This window comes from Rhinopithecus bieti, unplaced genomic scaffold (genome assembly GCF_001698545.2).
Source record: "Rhinopithecus bieti isolate Rb0 unplaced genomic scaffold, ASM169854v2 scaffold_38004, whole genome shotgun sequence".
NCBI lineage: Eukaryota > Metazoa > Chordata > Mammalia > Primates > Cercopithecidae > Rhinopithecus > Rhinopithecus bieti.
Genome location: NW_016816095.1, coordinates 2,157,574 through 2,174,074, shown reverse-complemented (window position 1 = coordinate 2,174,074; position 16,501 = coordinate 2,157,574). Strand labels below are relative to the sequence as shown.

At 38.5% G+C, this 16,501-nt stretch overlaps 1 protein-coding gene across 1 annotated transcript in view; it reads left to right on the top strand.

Annotated features, from left to right (window-relative positions):
* The first annotated feature begins 288 nt into the window (after positions 1–288).
* Positions 289–16,501, top strand: part of TENM3 (teneurin transmembrane protein 3) — a 494,169-nt gene continuing 477,956 nt past the window's right edge. The window contains 1 exon segment of the mRNA XM_017854351.1: positions 289–600. Coding sequence (XP_017709840.1) covers positions 369–600 — 232 coding nt within the window. The 5' untranslated portion in view covers positions 289–368.

Genomic DNA, 16,501 nt, shown 5'->3' with positions numbered 1-16,501 from the left:
GTAGTGAAATTTCAGGGTGAGCTTACAATTATTTTTTGTATTAGTGTATTAGTAAATCAGATACAGTAGCTTCAATAAGCACTCATAGCCCTCACCAGCAGAAAGCGTGCTTCCCCTCTTGGTGATACAAAATATTTTACACTAATTTCAGAAATACTAATTTCTTGTTGAAAGCAAGTTTCCTAGGTAAGCAATACTATTGTTTCCTACCATCCCAGATTGAGAAGGGTAGAGAGTAGCCAGTTTTTAGGTGAATGTCATGCTGACATCATGCAAACCTTGTATCTTTACAGAGAGGCCAATGAGACTTGAACCCTGAGCCTAAGTTGTCACCAGCAGGACTGATGTGCACACAGAAGGAATGAAGTATGGATGTGAAAGAACGCAGGCCTTATTGCTCCCTGACCAAGAGCAGACGAGAGAAAGAACGGCGCTACACCAATTCCTCCGCAGACAATGAGGAGTGTCGGGTACCCACACAGAAGTCCTACAGCTCCAGTGAGACACTGAAAGCTTTTGATCATGACTCCTCGCGGCTGCTTTATGGCAACAGAGTGAAGGATTTGGTTCACAGAGAAGCAGACGAGTTCACTAGACAAGGTGGGTAACTGTCCTAGTAAAATAAGGCAATGCTCACATGTTGCTAACTCATAGGTGTCAAGGTGACCTGTCTGTTTTCTGACTTTGGTGTTCCATCTGCTGGTTGTGATTTTGAGATGTTAGAGGATCACACAGTATTCCAGAGGAGAGGTAGAAAGCCGCCAATGGGCACATTGGCCCCCCAGGCACAGGCACTGACACGTGGAGAATTCCGAAGCCACATCTGCTATACGTGAGGTTTATGATTCTGCGTATGGTCCAAGCGTTTGTGCAAACTTGTGGAAACTTGAAACCCCAGTCTCTGGGGCTCCCTTTTAGTTGAATGAAGGTGCTCACAGCCATTGTGTCTGTGGTTAGAACCGGTACAAGGAGAACAGGAGCTGTTGGTGAAGCAACCCACCTTTCCCTCACAAGAAAGTGTGGCTTGTTATCCCAGATCATCTCAGCACCCGAGCAGCCCTGCTGTTTGCCTCTGTCTGACTCACACAAGAGCCTGCCACGGAAAGCTCCCGTTGTCTTTCTCCCAGGCAACCTCGTAAATTAAGTGTACACCTTAGCACTTCCTAGTTTCCCACAATATAATTCACTATGGTTTGCTCATGCGCGTGTATCTGTGGAACATTTTTACACTGTTTTTGGCCTGAGGATGCTCCCAGTGGAATCATGACTCCTGTAACTTTACTTCACTATCCTAAACCTACCCATTTCCATGCTTAAGACAGTAGGTTATTTTTATTAGACATACGTAGTTATATTTTGTTTCTTCTAATACAGTCTTGAGATGTGGGCAAGATTAACAAAAATAAAATCCTCTTACATTTCTAATGTGCAGTATAATTTACGTATAACTTAGCATCCCTTGGCTAATTTAATCTGGAAATGAGGAAAAATAAATTAAACTTTAATAATAAAGAATATATTCCTTCTTTTCCAATCACCATACAGACAGTGTGACTAAGTTTGATATTGGGCAGGAATACATTGAAGAAAAAGTAATAATGCAATAAATCGTTCAAAAGTTTGAAAATTTTCCATGGTTCTTTTCTTCCCTGCATTGTGCAAAGAGCCATTCTAACTAGATTGAAACAGTGTTCACTCACCCAAGCTGGTTTACATCAAAGAAAACTCATTTGATTTGCTAAGGGGAGATTTTTATACCCTAAAGCATGCCTTACTAATTACTGGTATCAAATTTTATGAAAAGGGACAAAATAGCTTAAAATTTTTCATCAGTTTTTCAGGAGAGATACAACACGTATTTGGGGTATGTACTGTTAGTTGCTTGTACACTGTATTGTCATTTGAAACCCATTTTTTCATGTTATCTGCCCAGCTGACATAGATTATCAGTGTACATTTTTTCAACAATTTAAAAAATAGTAAGTAGTGTAGAAATGCGTGCGATCTAGACCGAATGTAAAGTCTTGCTTTTGTAACAAAATAACTCTTTAGTGCCCTGTTGGAAAACAAAATAAAATAATAATAATAATAAAAGAAAAGAAAAAAACCCAAACTCCACATTGTGGAATATTATTCAAAGGAAACAGCAGCACATGAGGCTGCGTTTGGGGGTCATCTCCGCCCCAGGCAAGCATTTCTTTTTGGCAGCACAGATGATGCCTACACAGGTTAAAAATAGCACACGGAACCGTTCTCCTCCTAGACAGCCTTAATCCAGCGCAGACTGTTGTTGACAACCTGGCTGTAGCATTTGTAGAAGCCCTGAAACGGAAGTTCTTAGGGGGCCAAATAGTGTTATTCCTCACTCCTTCCAAGCCAAGGACTGCAGAATACGAAGGGGCAGAGGAAAGAGAAAGTGTGCCAGGCAGCCAGGGAGGCCTTGCTGGAGAGCAGAAGTGAATGGAGAAGCGCACACACGGTGTGTGACGGCGCCGCACGTCACTTGACGTGTGTGAATCCGAACTTTGTAGAAACATAGATGGGATGGACTGCTAGTTACAGCTAATGCTGCCTACGTGCTGGTCAGCGCCCTAGGCAGGTGTGTGCAGCCGCCTGGTAGGGTGGGTACTGGTAGCATAGTCTTTTCACAGGTTGAGACGTACGAGGTTTGGAGAAGCTGGAGATCACATGGCTCCTGAAATTCAGCTGGAACTTGAGCCCAAGCTTGCCCGACTCTGGCCTGGCTTCTAATCTCTGTGCAGTTGCCACAGTGAAAAACAGGCAACTCAGTAAAATATCACCCTTTGGTTTATTGGAATCAATTTTTTAAGTCTATTATTATTATTATTTATTTATTTAGTGACAAGGTCTCAGTCTGTTGCCCAAACCGAACTGCAGTGGGGCAGTCATAGCTCACTGCAGCCTACAGCTCCTGGGCTCAAAAAATCCTCCTGCCTCAGCCCCCTGAGTAGCTGGAATCATAAATGCACACCACACCATGCCTGGCTAATTTTAAAGACATTTTGTTTTAATAGAGACAGGGTCTCACTTGTTTCTCAGACTGGTCTCAAAACTACTGGCCTCAAGCAGCCCTCTTACTTGGGCCTCCCTGGGAGTGCTGAAATAACAGGTGTGAGCCACCACGCCCAGCCTGTTTTAGTCAATTTTGCATTAAAATGTTCATGGTGTAGATAGTGAGGTGTGTGGAAACTGTAGGCATATTTAGGAAATAAAATTGATATGATTTTGTAATTGAGTGAATGAGGATGAGTGTGAGGGCGGCATTGCAGATACTTTCTCCTTCCTGTGGTTTGATGTGGGGAGTATTTGTAGTGGGAGTGGCAGGTGTAGGAGAGAAATGAGTAAGGAAAGTCTGCTATCAGATCATGTTTTTCTTGAGTAAGCATAATGTAAAATCTTTCCAGGCTTTCATTGTCTTTGAACCTGACAAATGTCAATTTTTCCTCATGGACTATTATGCTATGGGATTAATTATTTAATTGACAAAATGTGCTTCCTGCCACAGCTACTGACATCATATAGGTAATAAAATGAAAGATTAAAATATTCATAGTAGCCAAATATCTTTGAAACAATTCCAAAGAGTCATGCTAATTTCGCTTTTTTTTGTCCATGGAGTTTTAAAACAGCCGATCAGTCCTATATCCATTTACTCCTTGAATGACACAGGGAAATGCGGCTTCAGCTGGAGAAAGGGACAAACAGGGATTCTGTTGGTGCAATTATATGGAGAATTCAAATCGAGAAATATGATGTTTTTACATTTTTAATTGACCAATTTTATGTCTAATTATCAAACTTGATTTTAATGGTTTTGTATGGCCTTACTGACTGGCAGGTGACTACTGTTAATTACATGTTATATTTAGGTAGTATAATGCTGGGGATCATTTCATCTTCACAGTCATTGTGTAATTTGACGGGATCTCACATAGATCTCTTTCTCTTTTTAAATCTCTTCATGTCGTTTGTTGGTGATGGAAATAGTTGCTCTTTGAACAGCTGTGGAGCTTGCTGTAGGTGAGGATGAGGTTAGGGTAACAATGGCTTGTTTTGCATTCTTGGATGCTATTTTCTTTTATTAATCTTTGAAGAAAAGTTATCCCATCAGGTCTCAGACAAATTTCTTATGAAACAGCTGCATAGGATCATCCCACAGCTTTTGGAGAAGTGGTCAAATAAAAGAACATTGTTTCTCTGCTGCAGCTCTCTGGGCTATGCACACTGCCTGCAGTATTCTTGACCAAACACTTTTCAATTCCAACAAGGAACGCGGCCCGTGAGGGTGAACCTTGAAAAGAGATGATGTCTGGAAGGAAGAATACATTTGTTCCACTGAGTCATAAGCCTGAAAAGAACCACTTTGGGACCCTAACCCAAATTGTATAAGAGTTAGTCAATAATCAGTGTTGGGGTTGTGAATTTAAGAATTTTAACTTGTGAAGAACACCATTTATTCTTTATTTGTAGGATGACAATGGAGAGGAAGGATTCTGTTTTTTGTTTTGTTTTGTTTTGTTTTGTTTTGAGACGGAATCTCACTCCGTCTCCCAGGCTGGAGTGAAATGGCATGATCTCAGCCCACTGCAACCTCTGCCTCCCGGGTTCAAGCAATTCTCCTGCCTCAACTTCCCAAGTAGCTGGGATTACAGGCGCCTGCCACTATGCCCAGCTAATTTTTGTATTTTTAGTAGAGATGAGGCTTCGCCATGTTGGCCAGGCTGGTCTCGAACTCCTCTCCTCAGGTGATTCGCCCACCTTGACCTCCCAAAGTGCAGGATTATGAGCGTGAGCCACTGCACCCAGCCAGAACTCTGTTTTTAAATTTGAAAAACACCATGATATCTATATTTATACATTACTGAAATTAAAACAAAATAAATTTGCAAAGAAGGGAAGGGAAGGAGGAAGGCAGATTGACAACGACAGGCACTGATTGATTTCTAAGTGTGCCTCATCTTTGGCCTTTGCTGACACCATGGCCCCACTCGCAGAAACTCCCCTCTTTGGGCCATGCCATCTCTTCATTCTTACCTTCATCAGTAATGCTGAGCACCCCCAGCCCCCAGAAGCATGGCTTCTGCTCACCTCCTGCCCTTTCTAGTTCAAGGCCAGTTCAAGTGTAGTTTGGGGGATTACACTGGGAAGAGGAAAGAAAGAGAAGAGGGAAATTGATCCCATAAGCTCTGATTCCCCACTGCCGGACCTCCCTTATGGGCTGCATCCTGAGTGCTAGCCCATCTTGTATGCAAACATTCCAGATGCTAGACCTGCCCCTTACCAAGGATAACCCTTGTGAGGAAACAAAAGGACATTAGAGGAGCAGTCTGAATGTTCCTGTAAATATGTGTCTTGGATTCTGGCATGATGGTGGCTTCAATGGGCTTATCCACTCATCTCCCAGCAGACTCCCTGCCTCCTGTGAGCTGAGCAGTGTTGGAGGGTACACATGAGATCTGCAACTCTGTTAGGATCCTGAAGAACCAAGCTGGTGCAGGTGTTTTCTGCTTTGTGCCAGATGAGAGCGTGGAATGGGGTGAAGCCCTAATGTGAAGGTCAAGAAGAATGCTGTGGCCTGGTGGTTCCAGAAAGAGGCTGGCCTGCCCCTCCCATGGCCTCCGCTTGGGCAAATGTTGCCTTGTGGGAGCAGCTGGTTTCCTTGGGCCCTCAGGAGCTGGGGAAGCCTAAACAGATGCATTTCTCCCTCTGATATGGTGAGAATGCCATCTGAGAAAACCAAATAGCAGAGATGTTCGTTCCAGGAATTTAACACGATTTCCCACTCTTTCTTAAAGCACCTCAGGAAAACAACAAATTTAATGGCACCCAGCATGCAGGAAGTGGGATAAGATGCAAAAGAAATAGATTAAGAAGCTTATAATGAAAATGAACAATGGAGATAAGAGAAGACAACCTGAACCAAAATAACCAAAATAAAACATCGTAACTAAAGCATGTGCAGAAATCCCAGAACAATAACAACAAAAAAGCAACAACAACAAAACAACAATGGCCACCAAATGCTGGAGAAAAAATTACCATCATAATTTACAAACTAAAAATGGCAACAGATTAGTTGAAGAAGAGAGGTTAGTGGTTTTGAAGACCAGGTAGAAGAAACAACTCAAAACAGAAAAGAGAATTTCAGATAAAATTAAGAAGACAACGCACATGCACACACACAAACTGAAGCACATTCTAGAAAAATTCTTTAACTTCAAGGATAAAGAGAGTTTACAAGGTTCCACAGAGAAAAGGCAGGTTACTTGTTTTACTTACTAAAATAAATGACACCAATAATGAATTTCTCATCTGCAACAACAAAAGCTTGAAAACAGTGGAATAACACCTACTGAGAGGAAAAAAAAAAAAAGCAACCCAGGGAGGGATCTTATCTGCAGAGAAGATACTCTAGGGGAGGAAAGATTTCTTTTCCCATGCGTCACTAGGTTCATGACTAAGGCCCCTATAACAAAAGACAGCTTAACAAGAGAAATGCACACAAATTCATTTAACGTAAGTTTTTGGTGACACAAGACCCTTCATAAGGAAATGAATGCCGAAAGAAATGGGTAAATTTGTGTATTTTTCTGCAAGGTTGGATGAAGAGTGGACAGTCACAGAGAAATATGACTGGATACAGGGGTTGAATGATGAAAAACTGGGAGGAACTGGGCAAGGCCTGTTTGTTCAGATTCTTCTCTGTGTCCTTGTGTCTTCAGAGATATGGATGTTCCTTCCTCCTCATATAGGGAGGGCACCTCTTGGATGAGGATCTTATGTCTTCCTTCAGGGGAGAAGGGCAAGGGGAAGTGAGAGTGACCTTCCTGCTTCTGCTGTTTTCTCAAATGCCAAGATGCCATGTTTTGGGTAGCATGTCCTGAACCCCGTCAATAGCATTTATTTCTCAGAGTAAATGAAAGATACTGAGGTAATGCTGGGATTTGGAGACCAAGTCAACAACGTACATACACCATCTAAGGAAGTACTCAAGAAGAAATAGCAACTGAATCAGCACCATGACCTCCAAACAGGAGACAATGATGAGAAAACAGCTCTATGGTGTATATAGTTAAATCTCAAAAGATGATGACAGAGCAACCGGAAATGTGTCAGAAGCACTACAAGAGAAACCTTAACAGAAGGCTGGAACTAAAAGCATTTACCTATCTCAGCAAAATCCAGTAGTTGGAGGAAAGTAGAAAAATAAAAGTGTTCCAAATTCTCATCTCATCTGAAGAGGGAGAGTGGGGAAACAGTTATGAAACAGAGCTTTAGTGGAGGGAAATAATTGCTATCTTGCATTCATATGACAATGAGAAACATATATTTGAATATGAATGTCAGGAGTGGGAAGGTAATCATTAATACAATGAAAAGAGGGCAATAGACCCACCTAATTAGCAGTGAGGAAAGGGATTGAGTAGCAATCTGACCAGTTTAGCAAAAGCAGCTCCAAGGAAAAAAAGGAAACAGGAAAAATCATGAATAATCAAAAAATGAGATGAAAGGAGTCAAATCTACTCCATTACCTATTACCTAAAATTTAAATATACTGCATTTTGGCCGGGTGTGGTGGCTCACACCTGTAATCCCAGCACTTTGGGAGGCCGAGGTGGATGGATCACTTGAAGCTGGGAGTACAAGACCAGCCTGGCCAACATACAGAAACCCGGTCTCTACTAAAAAATACAAATATTAGCCAGGTGTGGTGGCAGGGGCGTGTGGTCCCAGCTACTCAGGAGGCTAAGGCACAAGACTCGCTTGCACCCATGAGATGGAGGTTGTGGTGAGCCAAGGTCAACGCCACTGCACTCCAGCCTGGGTGACAGAGCAAGACTCTGTCTCCAAAAAATAAAATAAATAAATGTACTGCATTTTGACATGAACTACTCATTTGGTTTATAAAAGTTATTGGTGTTTATAAGACATACACTTAAAATGGTAAAGAAAATTGTTGAGACTAAAGATACATTAAGTGAATACAAACAAAAAGAAAGGAGGAATGGCAGTATTAATATCAGGAAAGATGGAATTTATGACTAAAAACTCTCAACAGGATAAAAAGGACCATTGGGTAAGTGATAAAAGGCATACTGTGCAGAAGAAGAACATTCTTAAAATGCATATGTTGAACAATAATATAGTAGCTAAATTTATAAGGAAAAACTATTTAAAAAGAAAGATTGTTAAAACACATTAATGGTGAGATATTTTGATTAACTTCCTTCAGAATCAGGCAGATCTGAAAGACAAAAATAAGACTGCAATCATATAATATTAATCAAAAATTTTAACTAAGATATATATACAGAAATTTACAACTGTCAGATAGAAATAATACAATTTTTTATATTTCTATGGCATAGTAGCAGAAACTGATTATGTATTTGGCCACAAAAAAAAAAAAACAATAAAAAATTCAGAAAATAGCTTTTATAAGCCAAAACATTTTATCATAAAATGTAGTAAAATTAGAAATAAATAACAAAAGATAAATGAAGAAAACACTTTTGCCCCTTGGATTATGATGTCCCTTGACTACGATAAAAAGCAACCAAGAGCAGTGAAAAGTCTACTTCCAAAATGTATGGGAGACAGTGAAAGTCATTATCATAGGAAAAACATTGTGAAGAAATCAAGAACAAAGACCAACAAAATAGGAATGTACTATACATTTAAGAAATGAGTTCAGGCTGGGCACAGTGACTCACACCTGTAATCCCAGCACTTTGGGAGGCTGAGGTGGGCGGATCAGCTGAGGTCAGGAGTTCGAGACCAGCCTGGCCAACATGGAGAAACCCTGTCTCTACTAAAAATACAAAAGCTAGCTGTGCGTGGTGGTGTGTGCCTGTAATCCCAGCTATTCGGGAGGCTGAGGCAGGAGAATTGCTTGAACCTGGGAGGCGGAGCTTGCAGTGAGCCAAGATTGCGCCACTGCACTCCAGCCTGGGCGACAGAGCAAGACTCCGTCTCAAAAAAAGAAAAAAAAACAAAAGAAAGAAATGAGTAGAGTACAATGTCTGGTAAAGAAATCAGAGGAAGTAGAAAGAGGTACATAAGATATAGCTGACATTTAAAGCAAACAAAACAGCTAAGTCTTTAAAAAGGCTAATAAAATAGAAAGCACCTATGATCCTGATTAAGAAATAATGAGAACAAAATAAGAAGAGATCCTAAAAGACTGTAACAACTAAAGAGGTGCTATTATTCCAAGCAATAAATTTGAAAAATCTAGAGGAATTTATTTTTTCTCAGAGAATATGATTAACCCCAAAAGATTTCAGAGCATGGAGCAAACTTGTCAACACCAATTATTTCAGACAAGATGAGAAAGGTGATTAAAAGAGAGACCGTTTCAAAGGGCCCGATATGTTCCTAGGTACGTTTTACATAACCTTCAAAGTACAACTAAGTTTAATGTTTAAAAATCTGTTCAACACCACCCTTCACAACAGATGGAAGGCATCAAAGTTCATGTTATGAAGTTGCCATAACCTTAATAACTAAACTTGATTAGAATAGTACAAAAAAAAGAAATCATACATAAATTGCTTTACCTACCGAAATTGCTTTTCAGTAGGTGTGTAAGAATTCAAAACAAATATTTGCATTTAAGAATCCAGCAATATATAAAAAGAATAATATGCTAGACCAAATTAAAAACCAAGTGGTTACTAATCCTTGCTGAATATACAATGATTTTTTGGTGTTCAGAAATCTACCATAATTAGATTAATAAACCAAAGTAGAAAAACATGATCTTATCAATAGATGATTTACAAGTTTTGGAAAAAATTTAGAAACCATTCTTTATTCAAATAAACTCACAAGAAGAAAAAACACTTCAATGTGGTAGTAATATTTGACATGATCATTCAAGACATTAAACAGCATTCTAAAAAGTGAGATTCTAGGACATTTCAATAGAAATAGGAACATAAGAAAGGTTTACCTGTGCTCACAATTATTATTCAAAATTGTTTTAGATATTTTAGCAATTGTAATAAGAAAATTGATATATAACATTTGATATATATTTTGGAAAAAGTTAAAGTCAGTACTTTTGTTAAAGATATGGTTGTATGCATACAAAAACCATGTGTCTCTAGAAATTTAAAAAAAAGAATTTGAAGTGAATTTGGTAGTTGGATGAATACAGAATAAATATATAGACAGTGTAGATCATATAGTCTAATGGCGGAGAGTGTAGGTTCTGAAGCCACATGACCTGTGTGTGAATCCCAGGTCCGCCTTGCCTGAACTGACTGGCAGGTTACCTAATCTTGGCCAAGGAACTTTTTTGTACAAGTTACGTAATTTCTCTCTGCCTCCATGTTCATTATTCATAGATTGTGCTGTAGTTTGTTGAGGATAAAATGAGTTAATATATGTAAACTGCTTAGAATAATGCCTGATACCTGTTATTAATATCTGCTGCTTGGAAGTCAGAAAAAAAATTCCTATCACAAAGGCAACAGACTTTATAAAATTCTTTGGAATAAATTTTGCAAGCGTGCTATGTGACCTAATATGAAGGTACCTATAAAATATTATTAAAAAGACATCAAACAGGATCTAAATAAATAACCAATGCTTTAGGATGGGAAGATGGTACCATAAGAGTATGAATTCTCCCCAAATAAATGCATAGAAGTTAAGGATATCACATAGAATTCCAGTGGGTTAGGGTTAATTTTAATTGGAGTGAGTGATCTTCAAATTTATCTTAAAATTCAAGGGATCATAAATTGATATTTTCAATGTCTGGAAATAGTCAAAACCACATTTAAAAGTCAAATAGTGAGGACAAAATGGACTTAATATGTATTTTCAAAAGTATTGTGAAGCTACTGTAATCATGTCTATATGATATTGGTATAAGTAAAGACAAGTAGGTTCATGGAATAGACAAAAATTTCAGAAATAGATTCTAGTATATAGGGAAACTTAACATAAAACAAAAAAGAAGGTTTTTCTATTCAGTGGGATTTGATAAATGGTGCTGGCACAACTGGTTATCCATCTGGAAGAATGTAAAATTGGACCCGTATCTCTCAGCATATTCAAAAATAAATTAAGATGGATTAAAGACAAATGTGAAAAATAAAGCAAGGATTCTAGAAGTTAATTTGGGAGACTGAGTAAGATAGGAATGACTTGAGCCGTGAGTAGCAGAAAACTTCAGCTTCAAAACTGAAGAGAATCATTTTCTTATTAAAGAAGAAGTCCAGAGGTAGACTGTGTAGCCAGGGCTTAAAGATATCATTAAGGCATCTCTCTGTCTTTTTCATCTTTGTCATTCTTAGCAGGTAGCTTTTGTCCCCTTGGTGCTCAGGTGGCAGCTGTGCTTTCATATTCCTGTTAGAATAAGAATGAACACACAGGTAGGAAGGCCTACTCTACATTGGACTATTTATTTTACTCCCCTGAGACTTCTCGCTGCCTCTCTCTTTTCAGAACTGTTATACATGACCATACTTAGCTGCATAAGGAGACGAAGCATTTTCTATTTTTGCTTTCCAGTCTTTATAATAAAGGTGGCAAGAAGAAAGTGGTTTGAATCCACACAGCCTATCCCAGGGACTCTATGTACACTTCAAGAGTAGGGGAGAAATTTTCTAATACAAAATCAGAATGTTTCTAACAGAAAACCCAGAAGAAAAGATAGACTTAAATGATTAGTTTTAACATTTAAAACCTTTTACATGTAAATTAAAATACCCAGAAACAAAATCACTACATTGGGAAATATATTTATAGTTCTGGTGACATATATAATGTCTGTATCTAGTATATACTGAATGACTATTACAGTTTGAAAACAGAAAGATAAACAGCCCAAGGGGAAAAGTCTTGCATAGACAATTCACAAAAGAGAAATTCACATGGTCAATAAACGTGAAAAGGAGAATTGATTTTCCTATTAGTGTGGGAAAGGCGGTAGCTAATTCCAAATTCTGCATCCCTACTATACAGCTGCTATCCTGGCATCTTTCACTGAGCATTCATATATCCAGGGGATTTGCCTAGGAAGGTTCTCCCCGCTTGGTAAGCAGGAAATCAATGGAAGCGGCCGTAGGCGGGATCTTCCCGGTGGGTAAATTTGTTCAAAGGAACAGTCTCACACATGGAAGCCATACCCTAGAGTACAATTCACCCAGTTCTTCATTCAGACACAGATATCTTAGAAGACTTGTTGTGTTCCATCTTGGCATCCTCCATGTTGTTTTCATGGGAAAATACATACTGATCCTTATCAACTTCTAAACCCAACAGATTCCTAAGGTGAGGACTTTCTATATAGTTTTTGAAGTTCTGGCTTAGGAAGAAGCCAAAAAAACAAAAAACAAAACAAAACAAAAAAACAGCAATTCATGAATAGCTGTGCTCAAAACTTTATACAGAAGCTCTCATTAAAGTATGTGAAATAAACAATAACAATAAAATCTGAAAGAAAAAAACCGCAAAATATTCACAGAGGTTGCATTTGAGAGTAGAGCTGTGAAGGAACACCTTCCAATTTTCAGTCAAAAGGTCAAAGGCCAAAAATAATTCCTGCTTCGGAACTGCAGCAGGTTGGTTCTACACTTTGGGGGTTGGAGAAGAAAAGCACCTTTCCGGATAGTCAGATCTGGCTTGTTCATGTCTCTGCTGCCCTGATGGCTTGGTTTTCAGTTCAGGATGAACTCCAGATATGGTGTTTAAGGGAGCAGCCAGATCAGAACATAGCATTGTGCTTGTGATTTATTTTGGGGATGAAATGTAAACCAAAAGTTCCCAATGCTAAAGGAAATTTTAACGTTTTCTTTTCCATTTTTCTCCTTGGACTCTTGATGCTATTATTCTTAGCTATTTTTTTTTCATGTTCCATTTATGCCTCTGCATAAACTGGTGTGGTTGGGAGATCTTTGAGAGCCTCTGGGTCCATTAGTATACATGAGGAATACAGAGACTCAAACTTGTTAAAATGTTCACTCAGACAACAGCTGGTGAGTTAGGTCCAGAAGAAAACTAGAATCTAATTTCAATCATTTTTCTACTCTACTCTTTTATCTTTCTAGTTTCTATTAGAAAACCACAGTAAAAAGCTACATATGTTCTTAAATGTCTTCACAAACATGAGATAGACAAAGATATCTTAGAAAGGTCACAAGAGGAATAAATATAAAAAAAATTGATAAATTGGGCTTCATCAAAATTAAAATGTTTAGCTTATCAGACATTACCTTTAAGAAAATGAAAAGCAAAGCCACAATCTGGGAGAAAATTATCTATCATCTATCACAGAGACTTGTCTCTAGAATATATAAAGACCTTCTACAAATCAGTAACAAAAGATAAATAACCAAATTTTAAATGGGCAAAAGCTTGTAATAGAAACATCATAGAAAAGAGACACAAGTGATGAATAAACCTGTGGAAAAAATGCTTAACACCATTAGCCATCAGAGAAATGAAAATTAAAACCACAATGAAATACTGCCACTCGTCTTCTAGAATGGCTAAAATTAAAAAGACCCATAGCACCAAATATTGAGGATATGGAACAGCTGAAACTTTCATGTGTAAAATGACACACTGCTTTGGAAACTGTTGGGCAATTTCTTATCTAAAGTTAAAAATAACATCTCCCCCTGGACCCAGCAATTCATCTCCTTAGTATTTACCCAAAGTAAATAAAATCTTACGTTCATAGCAGCTCTATTCATAATAGGCCCATATTGGAATCACCAAGAGAATGGATGTAACAGTTGTGTGTTAATGCAATAGAATATGAGTTGGCAGCCCAAAAGAGTGATCTACAGATACTTGCAACAGTGTGGAAGAATCTCAAAGATCCACTGAGCAAAAGGATCCCGAGTACATCCTATAGGACTCTGTTTACATAAGTTCAAGAACATACAAAACTAGTCTTCTGTAGAAGAAATCAGGACGGTGGTTGCCTGTTTGGTGGGGATGGACTGGGTGTGGGAGAGCTTTGTGGGAGTGATGCAGAAGTGCCTTGTCTTGCTTGGGGTCATGGTGGGTACATTTGTTAAAACTCATGGAAGTATCCACTTTAGATCTGTGTATTTCACTGCCTATGAAATTTACCTGAATAGTAATAAATACAACAAAAACAAAAATCAGCGTGTTCAAACAACTGTAGTTGAACATGGACAGTTTCGGGTTTCTATTTTCCCGGCTTCCACAGGGGTGAGATTTCCACAGAGCAGAGTTGCACTGTCTCTACTGAACCATAACCACAATCTTTCAAAAACAACCTCTGCTGTCATTGTACTAGAATGTTTTGCTGGATAAAGGCATTTTGCCATTAAGAGCATATACAACATATCCAGGACTGTACTGAGAGAATAAAGAGTTTGTGTCATAGATGGGACCAGGTCTTCAAATATTTTCATCAATTTCCAAATAAAAAAGAGCCCGTTTTAAGCTCTTAGATATAGACTACTTTTGGTGGGGGGGCAGTTTTATTAGATTATTACTAAAATGATAAGTAGTTTTTAAATGTTTCTATATATTGAATGTTCCGGCTAGGTCAAAAGAATTGAAATCATATTTCTTAAATATATAACATGAAGGTTGTAAATACAATTTTAGAATGTCACTGGTAGCATTGGACAGATGTAAAAATAGTATCAGTAACTCCTTTGATTAAAATAATAATGTCTCTGCACCATTTTATCCTGCTTTGGATGTGAAATGGAATAAATTATTTTTCTTACTCTTCTTATTTTTATTTATTTGTATTTTTTTGCATTATGAAAATCTGTTAACCATTCAGACATGTTGGAAATTGTGAAAGAGGAAGATTTGAGAGCCAAGAGGAAAATGCTTTTAATTTTAAAGACTGAGATTCAGTTTAGTCTTGGATGCCATTATAGTGAATAATGGGAACTGATCCGAGACTTCAAAAGAAATATGACCATATGGTCCTACCATTCAGCACTTAATGCTGCCATGAATTTCCAGTTAGACCCCAAACTTTTCATTTCCCCAGTGTTCCCCTCACCTCTGTCATCAGACAAAACGAAAGGAATCTGAAACCCCTTTTCATGTTTTCTGAAATACTGGTGCTGAGAAAGCTTATTTTTGTGAGAATCGAGTTTTATGAAAAGAGACAAAAACCTGAAGCATTAATCAGATCCACTGGGCTAATTACTGCAACTCCAAAGTTTATTACTTTTAAATATTAACTGCTTAAAATGATTCATTTGGAGATCAAAATGATTAATCCTTCTCAGTCACTATAAATGTCAGCGGCAGGATTAAAGGATTTAGATGGTCATGTTTACTCAACCTTACATTTCTGTACTTAAAGACACAAGTTAAATAGCTCTAGTTTATCATTGTTTCATGTTAATGGTTTTCCTCTTAGCTCCCTCTTTTAGCTCCCCTGCCTAACTGATTGTTAACTAATTTTGGCTGTTAAGTAGGCAAGGGCTTCTTTCAGGCTGGGCGGCCAACCTGCTTTGTGGATTACCTACCAGAAGGTGTGAGTAGATAGATGTAGCTTACAGGCCTCCTCAGGACGCAGTGGGGGTAATCCTTTCTCCCTGCCTCGGCCTTCATTGGTCTGATGTCTTGAGCCCCAGCTTACTGCTCAACTTGTATCTGTTTCCTTGCCACGTTCCCCATTTTGGATCCACAGTGTGACTCACCGCAGTGCCGCTTCAGTCGCGATTATTAAACACCTGCCGCTTTATGCCAAACCATAGGCGTATTTATACCAATACCTACTGCAGTTCGACTATCAGATATCAGCAGATACATTGCAGGCGTATTATCATTGCCAGGCCTTGGATTGTTCTAAAGAAGTCATTTCTAAGTAAAAATAAGAAGCAATTTTATTTTCAGAATGTTTTTGATTTAAAAAAACAGAACTATTTTAAGGTTATTTCTTAATTACAGATGGTTGCTGAAATTAGTTTATGGTCCCATTAAGTCCTTCATTTCCAGGCCTAAGACATGCTCTTCCTTTATACGTCGGCCAACTCACAACCTCATTTTTCTTATTTGGGCCACCAAAGCTTCCATTCAATATCCATATGTTCGTCCTCCCCTGGAGGCCTCACAAATTTTATCTTGAAGAAAATGCATCTTTTCTAGGGCCATTCATTCTAGTCCTGGCTTCTCAGCTTGCAAATATACCAAGGGTTTCCCTTTCTCATCCACCTCCTCAAGTTCAGCTTAGTGCCCAGACTGCAATTTCCATTGAAAGCTGCATTTGTGATAATTGCTGAGGGGATATACTGCAGTAGCTTCCATTAGACTTGTGTTCTGAGCAATCAGTTAGATGATGAGTGTGGTGTCCAGTGGGCATTTTCAGCGTCCTCTGGAAATTCATGGGTGTCAATATGTGGTTTTGGGTATTAGCAACATATTAATAGATAAATCAAGTAAGTAGTTTAAATGGGGTGGGGACCTTAAGGTATTTAGTGGGACTTTAAGTTAATTTCTTTTTTTTTTTTTTTTT